This window comes from Crassostrea angulata, chromosome 6 (assembly GCF_025612915.1).
Source record: "Crassostrea angulata isolate pt1a10 chromosome 6, ASM2561291v2, whole genome shotgun sequence".
Classification (NCBI taxonomy): Eukaryota; Metazoa; Mollusca; class Bivalvia; order Ostreida; family Ostreidae; genus Magallana; species Magallana angulata.
In genome coordinates this window covers 22,846,991-22,863,562 of record NC_069116.1, presented here as the reverse complement: position 1 = coordinate 22,863,562, position 16,572 = coordinate 22,846,991, and the positions used below count along the sequence as shown (strand labels likewise).

At 37.2% G+C, this 16,572-nt stretch overlaps 1 protein-coding gene across 9 annotated transcripts in view; it reads left to right on the top strand.

Annotated features, from left to right (window-relative positions):
- The window catches only part of LOC128187735 (dynein axonemal heavy chain 5-like), a 60,102-nt gene extending 45,868 nt beyond the window's left edge, over nucleotides 1–14,234 (top strand). For 8 of the 9 annotated variants that reach the window (XM_052858266.1, XM_052858267.1, XM_052858269.1 and 5 more), the window contains 26 exons: nucleotides 39–254; nucleotides 437–667; nucleotides 1,170–1,333; nucleotides 1,607–1,729; nucleotides 3,044–3,113; nucleotides 3,361–3,614; nucleotides 4,120–4,273; nucleotides 4,384–4,548; nucleotides 4,728–4,954; nucleotides 5,056–5,623; nucleotides 5,780–5,995; nucleotides 6,109–6,246; nucleotides 6,391–6,518; nucleotides 7,116–7,284; nucleotides 7,554–7,709; nucleotides 8,085–8,423; nucleotides 8,646–8,750; nucleotides 8,942–9,195; nucleotides 9,453–9,765; nucleotides 9,880–10,201; nucleotides 10,404–10,630; nucleotides 10,834–11,106; nucleotides 11,436–11,698; nucleotides 12,080–12,452; nucleotides 12,572–12,724; nucleotides 12,935–14,234. In XM_052858266.1, the coding sequence (XP_052714226.1) occupies nucleotides 39–254; nucleotides 437–667; nucleotides 1,170–1,333; nucleotides 1,607–1,729; nucleotides 3,044–3,113; nucleotides 3,361–3,614; nucleotides 4,120–4,273; nucleotides 4,384–4,548; nucleotides 4,728–4,954; nucleotides 5,056–5,623; nucleotides 5,780–5,995; nucleotides 6,109–6,246; nucleotides 6,391–6,518; nucleotides 7,116–7,284; nucleotides 7,554–7,709; nucleotides 8,085–8,423; nucleotides 8,646–8,750; nucleotides 8,942–9,195; nucleotides 9,453–9,765; nucleotides 9,880–10,201; nucleotides 10,404–10,630; nucleotides 10,834–11,106; nucleotides 11,436–11,698; nucleotides 12,080–12,452; nucleotides 12,572–12,724; nucleotides 12,935–13,324 (5,991 nt within the window). In that variant the 3' untranslated portion in view covers nucleotides 13,325–14,234. Of the gene's footprint in view, nucleotides 1–38; nucleotides 255–436; nucleotides 668–1,169; nucleotides 1,334–1,606; nucleotides 1,730–1,986; nucleotides 2,110–3,043; nucleotides 3,114–3,360; nucleotides 3,615–4,119; nucleotides 4,274–4,383; nucleotides 4,549–4,727; nucleotides 4,955–5,055; nucleotides 5,624–5,779; nucleotides 5,996–6,108; nucleotides 6,247–6,390; nucleotides 6,519–7,115; nucleotides 7,285–7,553; nucleotides 7,710–8,084; nucleotides 8,424–8,645; nucleotides 8,751–8,941; nucleotides 9,196–9,452; nucleotides 9,766–9,879; nucleotides 10,202–10,403; nucleotides 10,631–10,833; nucleotides 11,107–11,435; nucleotides 11,699–12,079; nucleotides 12,453–12,571; nucleotides 12,725–12,934 lie in introns of all 9 variants that reach the window. The other variant, XM_052858264.1, reaches the window with a different exon arrangement.
- The last annotated feature ends 2,338 nt before the right edge of the window (nucleotides 14,235–16,572 follow it).

The window sequence follows — 16,572 nt, the reverse complement described above, 5'->3', positions numbered from 1 at the left end:
ATAAGGAATACTTAAAACTTTTCTGTTTAATAATATAGAGAACAGTGGAAAGTTATGTGGACAAGAGAGTGGGCAGTACCTATGGTCCACCTGCTGGTAAGAAGATGACAATATTTGTTGATGACATCAACATGCCAGTCATCAATGAGTGGGGAGACCAGATCGCTAACGAGATTGTCAGACAACTGATGGAGTACAAAGGATTTTACAACCTGGAGAAACCAGGAGATTTCACCAACATTGCTGATGTCCAGGTAAATCTAAATTTCATGGGGTAAAACCATTCTATTTCACTTTGTTTATCTATTTCTTTCAGATATGGTACAAAATCTACAAAAAGTATCTATCTAAAAAGGAACTCAGTTTTATCCATTTCATAAACTGGAAAGATAGGTAATAATTTTGAGTTAATGTCTGTTTTATTTGTTGTCTTTAGTTCTTGGCAGCCATGATTCAGCCAGGAGGAGGGAGAAATGACATTCCTCAGAGATTGAAGAGACAGTTTGTGATCATTAACTGTACCCTTCCCTCCAACCCATCCATCGACAAGATCTTCAGCTGTATCGGGTGTGGTCACTACATCACAGACAGAGGATTCGCGAAGGATGTGATCGACATGACAGCTAAACTGGTTCCCATTACGAGACGACTCTGGCAGCTCACAAAGGTCAGTAGGACAGGTGTCTGAGTTGACAGTTGTCCCTCTGGTAACTGAGAAAACTGTCCTCCTGATTTTGATTTACTTTTGCCCTGCCTGAAAAGTTTAGCTACAATATGGACATTCAGTTTCAATTGTAATGAGTTTTTATTTTAGAAGAAGCTTTATTTCTTATAATTATGTAATCAATGAGAAGTGGTGCAATTAGAATATTTTCGCTAAAGTTCAATATGGTAAAGAAATACTGGAACCAATTACCGTTCTCAAATTTTGAGAAAGAATCAGACTCAGATCTACCTTGTCCTGGCTTTTATATTCTTATTTGCTCATGGATAGAAGTTTTTTCTGGACTAGTTGTCCATTGCCAAATTTTTGAAAAATTGTCAATTTGGAACTTGTGCAGTTAAAACTTGTATGTATGCAGCTGCAATAGAATATGAAATTACACAGGTATATGTTTATTATTTTTGAACTTGAAAATACAATCATGCTTGTCATAATTGTGTTGCAGATCAAGATGTTGCCAACTCCAGCCAAGTTCCACTACATTTTCAACTTGCGTGACTTGTCCAGAATCTGGCAGGGCATGATCAACACGGAGTGTAGCGTGATTAAATCAGAGAAAGAACTGCTCTGGCTCTGGAAGCATGAATGTAGCCGTGTCATTGCTGACAGGTCAGTCGCCAGCATTTATGTATCTTCATTGATAATTACGAATCGGAATATGAATGCTGATGTTGATTTGCCAGTGAAAGTTATTCAGATCACAATTAATTGTTTATATGATTTTACTTATATCTATGATAGTATGTAAATTTTCAACATTCAAATTATAATTAGAATTATTAATGTAAAGAATTGTGTGATTTTTAGTTGATTGAACTTTAATGATATTGATAAAGCAATTTGTTTATATGCCTGTATTGACTGCGAAATTGTGTTGATCAGATTTACAAACTTTGAGGACCAGGCATGGTTCAATAAGACCATGTCTCGTGTCATTAATGAGGAACTGAGCGAGACCCACGGAGCAATGGTCGATTCGACCCATTATTTTGTTGACTTCATGAAGTGAGTTACCTTCCCCATGCGGCCTTTCTTTGGATTGCACAACCTAGGGGTGACCTCACCCTGGCTTTCTTTTTGTAGCTTTTTTAATTTTTTTTCCTTCCTGCACTTCTCGATGCATTCACTTCCTGGGAACCACGGTGTGGGAAGCCAAAATCTTCGGTGGAAGAAGTGATTGCATTACCTCCCCCCCCTTTTTTTGCTTTAACTAGTTTTTATTTATTTATTACCCTTTTTTTGTACTAACAACACAACCACAGGTTCACGACAGCAGAAGATGGGCATTGGTTTGAGAAAACCTTGTTGCGTGTTATCGGTGATGAGCTGGGTGAAGATTTTCTAGAAATTGTCAAACCTACTTATTACTTTGGAGATTTCATGAGGTACATGAGATTCATTAAAATGTGAAAGTAGTTGGGACAAGATCAAAAGTTCATTGTATTTCTAAGTTCTTTAAATTTAAAATTAATATACACATATACTTTCCTCATAGAACTGAATTTGATCGATATTTACCTTTATTAAGAGCTTTTGATCTGGCCCCTGAGCTAAAAAATGGACAATTTATATACGATACTTTTTGCAAAATGATGAATATTAGAATTTGTAAATGAAACTAATTTGGTACAAAGAACAGTTTTCAGTACTTACGACAAGGTTAAAGAGGGTAAGATATAAAGGATGAACCAATAAACCTCTAATTGAGATGTACCGTAGTTGAGTGGGAAATTTCCTTTAGATGCAATCCTCTTTTGGTGTTTTTTTTTTTTCTAGAGATTTCATTAGAATGTTTGGTAGCTTTATTCCTAGCTTTTAAAGATTTTGGAATTCGATTTATTGAATCTTTTAAAATATGTTTTATTTCCTTTGTGTGTTTGGCTGGTGGGTAGAAAAACATTATATCAATATTTTGACTTTTTTCGCTGCGGTCTTTTGGTACATTTTATTTTCAGATTGCACAAAATATTAATACATGTACATGATTATGAAGTTATGGGTTTTCCTTTTTTTAATTTTGCATCACATATTTTCCCTTTTTATGCACATTACAATTCTAGTATTAATCCAACAACCAATAATCCGTGTTTATTATTGCATGTATTTATGATTCTTTATCTTTCTACATAGACACATAATACAATATAATATATCAATCATTATGCATATTTATGAACTGAATTTTACCCCCATGCTTACCATTTTAAAAAAATATTTGGAATTTTTAAAGAATAACATCTTAAAATAAATCTGAAATTTTTTACATTACTGAAGTAGATCTTTGTTCATTGGTTGATTTATAACCTTTGACTTCTCTAGAGATGCCCCTGAAGCCACAGGTGATGAGCCAGAAGATACTGACTTTGACATGCCAAAGATCTATGAACCGGTTTGTTTCATCTTAGATTCAATTAAAAATTGAAAATATCTTGTATACTTGTTAAATAATCACTTATAATCGGGCTAATTTCAATTTTTACAATTCACAGCTAAGGTGGATAGAGTAACCAGTATTAAATTATAAGTCTTTGATATTGTTTGATAACATCTTTAAACTGAAACAAAACAAACAAAAGCTTTTACAGAACTGATGGTAAGGCACTGTTTATTTAATGCTTGTTACATTTGTTTTGCAGATTCCCAGCTTTGAAGTCCTGGAAGAAAGGCTACAGATGTTCTTACAACAGTACAATGAGGGAATCCGAGGATCAGGAATGGACCTGGTGTTCTTCAAGGATGCCATGATACATCTGGTGAAGGTGTCCAGGATCATCCGCACCCCCAGGGGTAACGCCCTCCTTGTGGGGGTGGGAGGGTCGGGCAAACAGTCCCTCACCAAGCTGGCTTCCTTCATTGCCGGCTACAAGACGTTCCAAATCACTCTCACAAGGTAGATAAATCTGAGCGAAGGCTTTATCTCAGGCTTACTCCTCAAAGAAATATTGAAAAAACATTACTAAAGTTCAAAGTAATTGATATAGCTGACTTGTATTGCTGATTTTTTCTGTGTGTTTTCTCATCCTCTGCCAGTGGAGGAGGTGAAGTAAAGAAGAAATGGTAAAAGTCATTTGATGTAAAATCAGAAAGTGTTGTATTCCACCTGTAAAATGATATTGAATGACAATGATAGGCCACAGCATGATATTAATTGTTTCATTCACATGATAGCTGTAAAAGGAGAAGTAAGGCTGGTAACTGGAATGTATAATAAAACAACTGAATGTAAAAATCAGTGTTGTCATAAATTTCAATATGATTGTATGTGACTCACATATATTAGATCATCAAATCCATGTTCACTTTCATAATGTTCATTGATTCTTGATGAAAATTTTTGCTGTTTTAAATGGGTTTGAATTTCCTGAAAAACTGATCCTAGTCTTGTTGATTGACAGGTCGTACAATGTGTCCAACCTGCTGGAAGACCTGAAGTACCTGTACCGTACGGCTGGTGCTCAGGGCAAGGGAATCACCTTCATCTTCACTGACCAGGAGATCAAGGACGAAGCTTTCCTGGAGTACCTCAACAACGTTCTCTCCTCAGGAATCGTAAGTGACCATGGGATTCACTCAGAGCTACATCCTTCTGCAAGCAAAATATTCTACGTCTATCATCAATCTGAAATGTTAGTACCTGGGAGTTTTCTTTGTTTTGACAGGTAGCTAACTTGTTTGCCAGAGATGAGATGGATGAGATCATGGGAGAACTTATCCCTATCATGAAGAAAGAGTTTCCAAGGCGACCACCATCCAATGAAAATTTGTACGACTACTACCTTACCAGAGTCCGAAACAATCTCCACGTCGTATTGTGTTTCTCCCCTGTAAGTATAGTCACGAAACATAAAAATGTCTTATTAAATTAAGATTTTGTAGACAATAATGATTATGGAATATAAATGTTGCATCAAAGCTTCACCATGAGGAGAAATGGAATTGCAGGAAATTAAATTCAAAATGGAATATACAACTCTTAGCCATAAAACTTCATCTTTTTTACAAGGTTGGAGAGAAGTTCCGAGCAAGAGCCCTGAAGTTCCCCGGACTGATCTCCGGATGTACGATGGATTGGTTCCAGCGCTGGCCGAAGGATGCTCTTATTGCCGTGGCTGACCACTTCCTGTCCAACTTTAACATCGAATGCACCGCAGAGGTCAAGAAACAGGTCATCCAAACCATGGGTCTGATCCATGACGGAGTGGCAGAATCCTGTGTCAGCTACTTCCAGAGGTAATTATAGACAAGGATTCCATTTTGATACTTTTATATATTTACAACTGAAATTAGCTTATATTAAGTACTTGTCATGATTTTTTCCCTGTACTTTTCAGATACCGTCGCTCAACACATGTGACTCCAAAGTCCTACTTATCTTTCATTAATGGTTACAAGACAATTTACTCCGACAAGAAAAATGAAATAGGAGAACTTGCAGAGAGAATGAACACTGGTTTAGAGAAACTGATCGAAGCTGGACAGCAAGTGGCCTTACTGAAAGAGGAGCTAGCAGTGAAAGAAAAAGAGTTGGCCATTGCATCAGAAAAAGCTGATAAAGTGTTGAAAGAAGTAACAGTCAAAGCACAAGCCGCTGAAAAGGTGAAAGAGCAAGTGCAAAAGGTCAAGGACAAAGCTCAGGGCATTGTAGATGCCATTGAGAGTGACAAGGTCATTGCCTTTGAAAAGTTGGAGAAGGCTCGCCCAGCTCTTGAGGAGGCAGAGGCTGCCTTGAATACCATCAAACCAGCTGATATCGCCACTGTCCGAAAACTGGGTAAGCCCCCTCATCTCATCATGAGGATCATGGACTCTGTACTGCTCTTGTTCCAGAAGAGGGTCAATACAGTTGAAATGGACCCAGAGAGACCTTGTATTAAACCATCATGGGGTGAAGCTCTTAAGGTATAGATATTATGCTTAGGTTTCTTTCTTTTTTCCTTTTTGTTTGATTTTGAACATACTACAAAGTAATTTCTTTTCTTATGAAATTGCAGAGTGTTATTTTGAAATTTCAGTGTGGGCAAGAACTTGGCAAAATTTTATGAATCTGTTTTTCAGCTTATGTCAGGAACCAACTTCCTGCAGTCCTTGATGAACTTCCCCAAGGACTCCATCAATGATGAGACCGTAGAGCTGCTGGATCCTTACCTCTCACAGGAGGACTACACCCTGGAGGTCGCCAAGCGTGTCTGTGGTAACGTGGCTGGTCTCCTCTCTTGGACCAGGTCCATGGCAGTGTTCTTTGAAATCAACAAAGAGGTCCTGCCTTTGAAGGTAATATACTTGTGAATGCCAACTTGTTGACTTTTTGATACAATCATTTTTTTTTTAAATTGCAAGGCAAATTGATGGTTTTGTGACTTTTGCAATTAAATTTGATTTTTTAGGCCAACTTGGCAGTTCAGGAAGCCAGACTGCAGGTTGCCATGGGAGACCTGCAGAAGGCCCAGGCTCAGCTGGATGAGAAAGAGGCTGAGTTAGCCAAAGTGAGAGAAATGTACGACCAGGCCATGAGAGAGAAACAAGTAGGTCTTTGTATTATGCATACCTGTACCGCTGTCATTTCAAGGCATCTGTTGTTATCTGTATGTGTGGGTTAGTTCAGTGACATAAGTTCACTAGTTCAGTGACACGTGACATACCGATAAGTGGTTCTCATTTGATTACAGACTCTTCTGGATGATGCAGAGACCTGTCGCAGGAAGATGACAGCTGCTGCAGCGCTGATTAATGGACTCCAGGGAGAGAGAGACAGATGGACAGAACAAAGCAAGGAGTTCAGGGCCCAAATTGGCAGGTCAGTCACCTCTACAGTATCAGTCTCAGAGGTTTTTTTTCATCTCACAGTACAAGTAAATGTCTTTTTATTAAAAGGAAAAGATAAGATAGGTGATGAAATATATGTGGTAAATTCTTCATTTTTAACCAACAATTTGTAGTAAATTAATTGGACTATTTTGTTTTCTCAATGATGTATTGATATTTAACCAGTGACAGTGGGGGTAGCAGGTGATCTCTGTATTGTGTCATTATTGTGTATGTCACCATTTTTTCACTAATGCATTATGGTCATGATTATTCACCTCAGGAAAATCAGGATAATTCATGTTTTTTTAAGATGTTTAGTTGACCTATCAAATCCAGCACTATCAAACTTTGCCTGATGTTAAATGACACCAAAATCAGTGAAACTTTTTTTTACAGAAGCATGGCAAATATGAATTAAAGGTCGTTCACTAAATGTTTTGCATGAATTTTTGCTTAGAGAAGGTTTGAATTAATTTTCCTACATAGGAATAATTAAAATTAAAAAATCTGTAGTTTACATGAACATGTAGTTTAGCAAGCATTGTAAACTAACAGTGTATCAATTTATCACCTCTGGTTTTCACAGGTTGGTGGGGGATGTACTGGTATGCACCGCCTTCTTGTCCTACTCTGGTCCATTCAACCAGGACTTCAGGCTCCTACTGAACCAGAAATGGTTCAAGGAATTAAAGAACCGGAAGATTCCCTGCACCCTGAACTTGAGTGTTATCGACATGTTGACAGACCCCACTGTTGTAAGTGTTGATAAGAAAAACTTCACATGGTGTATCGGTGTATACAACCAGTACAGTGTAATTACTAAAGTAGATTTTTAATATTTCAAGGATATTGAAGCTAATTAATGCTTGAAATTATCATATACCATATAATATATTATATATAAATTATTCATATAATGTTCATGACCACCCTCATCCCCTATTCCGAAAAAATTCAAAGAGATGTAGATATTGTGATCTTGCTTTTGATTATGTTGAATTAAAATCATGTACCTGTCATTCAGATTGGAGAGTGGAACTTACAAGGCCTGCCTAATGACGAGCTGTCCACACAGAATGGTATCATTGTGACCAAGGCCTCCAGATACCCCCTGCTGATTGACCCCCAGGGCCAGGGCAAGAACTGGATCAAGAACCGGGAGGCCCATAGCGAACTCCAGGTAAAGTAAAATGACCTGTTTAAAAGACCAGTACACAAGAAATCTATTCTCATTATGCCACATTAAAGTCTTGAGATTTTTGGAAGATGAATGAAATGATGTTTTTTTTTAAAAAGTTTATGTACTTTGGTTTCCTCAGTAATTACATGTATTTGTGTAATTATAATGCAAATTTTTAGGGATTTTTGTTGTTGTTGAAAATTAGTGCCCACAAATATTATGAAACCCCAATAATTGAAAAATATGTTAATATGCACTTGCATTATTGCACAAAAATTAATATAACAATAATAAACCATACTTTAAAGAATAATCAGTTTGCTTTTCAAGTGTAAATTCTTTCATTAAAAATGCTTTTTATTTCTCTTTTAACAGTTGACATCTTTGAATCACAAATATTTCCGTACCCATCTTGAGGACTCTATGTCTCTTGGGCGACCATTACTGATAGAGGATGTAGCAGAAGAACTGGATCCTGCTTTGGACAATGTATTGGAGAAAAACTTCATCAAGGTCGGTTCAACCTTGAAGGTCAAGGTCGGAGACAAAGAGTGTGACATCATGAAGGGCTTTAGTTTGTACATCACAACCAAGTTAGGTAACCCATCCTACACCCCAGAAGTATCTGCTAAGACGTCCATCATTGATTTCACGGTCACCATGAAGGGACTTGAGGACCAGCTTCTAGGACGTGTCATCTTGACAGAGAAAGCTGTAAGTTGTTTTCAAGGAAGCCAACTGGGACCATTAGGAAAGAAGTTTGAAAATAAAGCATTTTTTCTTTATTATAAGACCACCAAGAGAGAAATTAATTTCTAATGGTTGTTTGAAAGAAATGTGATCGAGTCTTTTTTTAAAATTTGGCTTCACAATCTGTGATTCATAAGTTAAATGTGTACCAAGGGGTATTTAGTATGAATGGATTTAATTTTTCAGGAATTGGAATCTGAGAGAGTGAAGTTGATGGAGGATGTCCAGTCCAACAAGAAGAAGATGAAGGAACTGGAAGACAACTTGCTGTACAGACTGACCAGTACTAAGGTAATTGTTGCTCTTAGAAAAAATATTATGATTCCCAAATGGTTAGAATTTATGACCTTGAAAAATGTCTTGTAATTGAATGCCTGAATTTTAACTCGCTGAAAGTCAATGGCTAACTACAAATGCACAGCATCTGTATATTCTGTGAAGTACAGGGATTTATATGAAGCCTGTTAAAATAACTTTTCTAGGGATCTCTGGTGGATGATGAAGATTTGATTAACGTGCTGAACACGACCAAAACCACTGCACAGGATGTCAGCCAGAAACTGCAGGTCGCTGCAGAGACCCAGACAAAGATTACCGTGGCAAGAGAGGAGTTCCGTCCAGTGGCAGCTCGCGGTAGCATCCTGTATTTCCTGATTGTAGAGATGGGACTTGTCAACTGCATGTACCAAACCTCACTCAAACAGTTCCTCTACCTGTTTGACTTGTCCATGGCCAGGTAAGATCATATATTGAAATTAAACCCAGGTTATGGTGAAATAATCATTTCTTTTGCTTTATTGTACCAGTAATACATGTAATTGGCTGAAGGACCTTAAAAGTATGGTGAACCAACATCATACTCTAACTTTACGGAGAAAAGTACTGAAAAATTATTTTTCAAAGTATTTAGCCTCATGATTTGTACCAGTAGTCTTTCATGTTAAAATGGTTGTTCATTCAATCATTAACATTTGCATTAAATTTGTTAAACAGGTCTGCAAAATCTCCAATCACACAGAAAAGAATTCAGAATATCATTGATTACATGACTTTTGAGGTGTTCAAGTATGCTGTTCGAGGTTTGTATGAGGAGGACAAGAACACCTTCACTCTGCTCCTTACCCTCAAAATCGACCTCGCTGCTGGTAAAATCAAGCACGAGGAGTTCATGACCCTCATTAAGGGAGGTGCTTCCCTGGATCTGAATGTGGTGCAGCCCAAACCTCACAAATGGATTGTGGATCTGACCTGGCTCAATCTGGTGGAGCTGAGCAATCTCCATCAGTTCTCAGGAATTCTTGAACAGGTAAAGCATGGAGGCAATGATGGACTGTATTTTGACCATTTATTATTTTTAGACAGTTAGAAATATAAAAACTCCATATGTTTCTATTATCAATTTTTTTTTGTTTGTAAACAGGTGAGCAGAAATGAGAAGCAGTGGAGGCAATGGTTTGACAAAGAGGCTCCCGAGGAGGAAGTAATTCCTGATGGTTACAACAACTCCCTGGACGTGTTCCGTCGCCTGCTGTTGGTCAGATCCTGGTGTCCCGACAGAACCATGTCCCAGGCCAGGAAGTACATCGCTGACACCCTGGGAGACAAGTACGCCGAGGGGGTGATTCTGGACCTGGAGAAGATGTGGAGTGAAAGCAACAGCAGAACTCCCATGGTGTGTCTGCTGTCCATGGGATCTGATCCTACCAACAATATTGAGGCCCTGGCCAAGAAACTGAAACTAGGTTAGTATACACTTCAGAAGTCTCCATTATGGATAAATTTTACATTTCAAAAAAAGTTGAGATACATCGTTTTTTTGCGAGTTTAAATGTTATATTATTAACACATTGTTTGCAGCCTAAATTTTGCTGCAGATATGTATTTGTAATATTGACTAAACACTGTAGAACAAGTCCTTTTACAATGCAATGTTCCAACTTTCAGAGTGCAGAAACATCTCTATGGGACAGGGTCAGGAGGTACATGCCCGGCGACTGATGGCCCAGGGCATGGCTAACGGGGGGTGGCTGCTGCTACAGAACTGTCACTTGTCCCTTGACTATGTGGAGGAGGTGCTGGACCAGCTGATAGAGACCGAGACCATTCACCAAGAGTTCAGGCTCTGGGTCACCACTGAGGTCCATAAAAAGTTCCCCATCAACTTCCTGCAGGTAACTGTCTTACTTGAATATTAAAACTCAATGGCAAAGCAAAAAGGATAAAAGTTGGTTCACTTTATTAATACTGGTATTTTTAATATTAGAATTAGCACAAAGAGCTGTATCATTAAGATGGTGTTTTGAAATGAATCTTTCTTGAAATATACTGATATGTGCTTTAACTGTACTCAAATGTTTTTTTTTTTTTTTTTTAGATTTCAATTAAATTCACCAATGAACCTCCTCAAGGCATCAAGGCCGGTCTGAAGAGAACGTACGCCGGTCTTAGCCAGGACTTCCTGGACATATCCAACATGCCTCAGTGGAAGCCCATGCTGTATGGTGTGGCCTTCATGCACACAGTGGTGCAAGAGAGAAGGAAGTTTGGACCACTGGGATGGAATATTCCATACGAGTTCAACGCCGCCGACTTCAACGCCAGTGTACAGTTTGTACAGAATCATTTGGATGACATGGACATCAAAAAGGTGAGAGGGATTAATTTGCCTCTTTTCTTTAATTGATACTTTTTTTTGTTAATCTATTTTGCTGTTTGGAGGAAATTGCTATGACTTCAGAAAAAAAGATATTGTAATAAGGGAGATCAATGATATTGTTGGAAATGGAGATCATTTGAAGATATCTAATACCCTTTATCTGTTAATTATTTTTTTTCCCTGACATGATATTTGAAAATGAAGTCAAATATAGAAACATAAGATGTGAACGAAATTTTAGATTTGTAATCTCGGTCAGTTACAGTATATATGATTGAACAGGAAGTAAACAAGAGCCCTAATTGATTTTCATGTTACAGGGAGTGAACTGGACCTGTGTCCGCTATATGTTTGGCGAGATCCAATATGGTGGCCGTGTGACAGATGACTACGACAAGAGGCTACTCAACACCTTCTGTAAAGTCTGGTTTGGAGAGAACATGTTCCAGAGCAACTTCTGCTTCTACAAGGGCTACATCATCCCCAAGTGTGCCAAGATGCAGGAATACATGGACTACATCAATAACCTGCCCGGTACAGACACCCCTGAGGCCTTCGGACTGCATGCGAATGCCGATATCACGTAAGTCAGTGGTCTGGTGTCAACATCGAAATGATAGCTAATGTTATAATGACTAGGAATTTGCAAACTTCATCACCAGAAGAATAGTTGAGAAAGTTTGCACTGAAACAATAATCATTGTTTAAAATTGTAGCACTTAACTTTTAACCAATTGAAAATCTCCATATCCATAATTTTTAGGCTCCAAGCAAACAGTGGTATAAAGTCAAAATTTTTCTCCAACAAAATACATAATTGCTTAGGTTTCAATGATAAATAAGCATTTAATCCTTCTTTCGATTTTTTAATGTTTTTTATTGACCAAGTACATGTATTCTGAAATAAATCAAACATCTTTTTCATATCTATAATGAATATAAACTTGGACATTTCTGTTCACAGTTACCAGAGTAAGTCTGCAAAGACAGTGTTGGACACGATTCTGGAGATCCAGCCCAAGGACAGCAGTGGGGGAGGCAGTGGAGAGACCCGTGAGTCCATTGTCTACCGTATCTGTGATGACATGTTGGAGAAACTGCCCAATGACTACGTACCCTTCGAGGTCAAGGCCAGACTGGAAAAAATGGGTCGCCTGCAGCCAATGAACATCTTCCTGAAGCAGGAGATTGACCGCATGCAGCGCGTCATCTCTCTGGTGAGGAGCACGCTCAGTGACCTGAAACTGGCTATTGATGGTACCATCATCATGAGTGAGTCACTGCGTGATGCACTGGACTGTATGTACGATGCCAGGATTCCAAAACTGTGGCAGAAGGTGAGTGCAAATGTAACATAAAAACCAAGTCTATCATTTTAAAGTTAGATATTTGCATTATCATCTATTAAGTTTTTGAAATTGGAATTTATTTTGAATTTCTCTCTGTTTTGTGATAGATTTCATGGGATTCCAGTACCCTTGGGTTCTGGTTTACAGAGTTGATTGACAGAAACGGCCAATTCCATACCTGGTGCTTCGATGGCCGACCCGTTACTTTCTGGATGACTGGATTCTTCAACGCTCAGGGATTCCTTACAGCAATGAGACAGGTCAGGAACTATTTCTTTAATCATTTATTAATGGAAACTCTTAATTTAGTTAATTTCATTCTCTGAGTTTTTATATTTTCTTTATAATTCTCATTATTTAACCTGTATTCAAGAAAATGGAGGAAAAAAATGCATATTCTCAATTTTCTTCACCTATGAAAAAAATTGAAATTTCTCAGGGTTTTTATGTTTGACATCTTATTGTTCCAGGAAGTAACAAGAGCACACAAAGGTTGGGCCTTGGATGGAGTGATCCTACACAACGACGTCACCCGCCAAATGAAAGACGACATCACTACCCCACCCTCGGAGGGCGTGTACGTGTACGGACTCTTCCTTGAGGGAGCTGGGTGGGACAAGAGGGGCAGCAAACTCATCGAGCCCAAACCCAAAGTCCTGTTTGAGCCCATGCCGGTCATTCACATTTACGCTATCAACACCACATCCGACAAAGAGGACACTCGCATGTACAAGTGTCCAATCTACAAGAAACCTCGCAGGACGGACCTGACCTACATTGCAGCCGTCTTCTTGAAGACCAATCAGAACCCCGATCACTGGGTGTTACGCGGTGTTGCTTTGCTCTGCGACATCAAGTAAAATGCGTAGCCTATCAGCAGACTGTATACCAAACCAAATTGACTGTTTCCAAAATGACAGGATTGAACTGTTCAAGGACATCCTTATACTTATTATTTTCTCTAGTTATTGTTCAATATTTTTGAAGAATTTTATCAACAAATAGGACTTTTTATACATTAGAGGATTAGGACCTAGCTCACTTTTGAGTAAATCTACATTTCATTGCCAGTTTTATATTGATATATAAATAATATTTTTACACATTAGAGATACTGATATTTCTTACTGTCTCCGTCCATTGCTTTGTATGTTGAATTGACCAGTCAGTTTTGTTACTTATACAAGTTTAAATCTGGATGTAGATGTTACATTTTATGTGTCCCAACATTACTACTTTGTGTTGCACTTTAATATATTGCTTGAAGGCATTGCAAAAATCAGCAAATTCAAAATTGAAAATGTTAATTTACAGTATTCAACTTTCTGAACTGATTCTGGTAATTAAATCTGTTCCTATCTGGTTCACCCACCGAGCTTGAGATATCAAACTTGACAGTAAAACATTTTGTATGGATAACAAGCATAGAATAGTATTAACTTATTAGCATTACGAGACTTTGATCCAAAGAGCTGTGATAAGTTGGCCAACGACCTTTACTTGGTCATGTGATCTAGTTGCCGTCCATTTCTTTAACCTTTCAGTGCATTTATGTTGTTATTTCATAGAGAATATTTATTTCATAGATAATATTTATTTCTTTTTTTTGATTAGAGACAGATTTTCCCCTGAGCTTCTTTATATTTGTAGCATTTGTTTATAATTTATCTGATTTTCACATCTTGTGGTGAAATGTTCGCATTATTTTATACCAATGTTTTCAGCCAACTACTTGAGTAGTTCTGTTAGATAATAAACTTTATTAATAATCCCTGCTTTCCGTGTTGTGAACCCCTTTGATGTCAGATCGTGGCGTTACTACGTATTTATGCCAGTACTGAATCGCTTCAACTTTTGATGTGTCTGCACTTTAGACAGGTTATAATCTGTCGCTGGGAATTGTATTAAGACGGAGCACCATCCCAATGAATATACAGTCACTCACAAAGTGTACACAAGAATCTCTTGGATCAACAGAATTATGCTGCACTTGTTGAACCAATCATTTACATGAATGCAAAGATATTGTTTGACTTTGCTATGTTTACACAACATTATGAGAGTTATGAAAACCACACAGAAAATGATTGCCCCTAATTAAATATTGTCTTTTCCCTCAGGTTAATTAGATGTTGCGATACCTTAATTTTATACTGTTAAGTTCATCTTGAATACGTAGAAAAGTTTAGGGGGGGGGGGGTGTTGATCAAGTGTCAATCTGACTGCATTGATACACGAGCTACGAAATCATGTATATATGAAAGGTTGAAAACTGATGCTACGTACCATCTACTTGGGTTTTCTGTAGTTATTGAAGTGTTGTTATCGCACAGCTATACATTGATCTACATTTAAGTGAGAGGTAATTGACATGAAAACACATAAAGGGTGTGATAATGTAACAGCTGGCATAAGTGACCTATTATAGAAGATTGGATATGGTAATCTTATACTCTACTGCAGGGTTACCATGTAACTGTGATTCAAATCCATATAGTTTTAAAACCTGCTGAATGTGAAAAGAAACTGAAGATGAAAATGCATAATAATCTTGCAAGATATTACCCTTATGATAAAAAACCCTATGATAAAAATGCTTGTTCCTAGTAAATGGTAAAATGCTGCATGAGGTCACAAAGTAGACCATACAAACAGTCAATTTACATGTAACATTTGACAAAATATTTTATAAAGCTTCAAAATCAGCATCAAAATAATTGCACCAGACTAAAATAAGGCTATCAAAATGGAAATCTCTATGACATTGTAGGGTAAGTGAACACATATCTTTCAATTATAAAACTATCTTCAGAAGTTTGTACATGAGGCTAGAACTCTATACTTTCATTTTCCAAAGTATTTATAAGGAAAGCATATGGACTGCTATTTAAGTCAGAATTGTGTTAATTTTAAGATAAACAGCAAAATACCCATACAACTTAATGATGTCAGATTTTGATCACACAACATCCTTTATATTATTATGGTCTTCCTAAAAAAAACTCCATCACACCTACGTAATGTTTTCATAATATGGTGATTACGTTTGCCCAAAGTATATAAAAACATGTTTGATATTCCAGCAAAACATCTTATCTATCTCCTACAGGAAAAGTTTATATTCAGATCTCTTTTCACCCTTTTTTCCTGAGTATTTAATCAAGATATATCAAAGAGAAATCCCCACTATTAATTTACAGAGTATAACAAATTGCTAATCTAAACACTACACTATACAGACAACCCTGCATTGTACCAAGTATTGAGGCTCGGTACATCGTGAATATTTGGTAGCAAGGCTAGGCATTTTTTGTTGTCTTTGAAATGATATCAAACTTGATAAACGAGAGTATTTCAGTTTAATACCCCGAAGAAAGAGCAATAAATAAGAGTCTATGATAATACTACCAAGGTATCTAGACAAAATTAATTGGGGTCTCATAAGCTCCTTGATTGCTTTCTCTATGATGAATTATGCAACATGTGGAGATCAGCTCTGCACCAACTTTAGAACATGAATTCAGGGTCGACTGAAATCATTATCCGCATTGATTTCCTTCCACTTTTTTTCGATTATGATACATAAAGACAGAAAGTGTGCTTTCGTGTCGAGCCGAAATTTATGATTGGTTTAACAGCTGGGTCTTTACGTTTTCCCCTTGTTAATCAGGCACTGTCAATCATTATCTTCTGATTTGCTTGATCAAATATATGATGAATGGTTTCGATTCACACTTTTCTCCAATAAAAAATAAAGCATGAAATCACAAGTCTATCTATGTAATCTGTACGTGGTAGCCTGTTTTCTCCTCTCTCCAAGATAATTTCTTGTTAACAGAATCGCTTCCTGTAACTTTGATGGATTGGAATAAGATTTTACAAATTTTTATTGTAAATTTCTCATAACAAAAAAATAAGATTTTATTCCATAATAAATATATCAAGATGAAAAAGATTCAAATAAATAAAATCTATAATTGCTTTCAATGGAGAAAACTAAATCCATGGAAAACTGTAGGCAATGCAAGTTCCTGCATTGGTGGAATATTCTAGCTGGCTTCTCAACACTATCAAAATCCTCCAATATCTATCTGAATTTTAATGTACG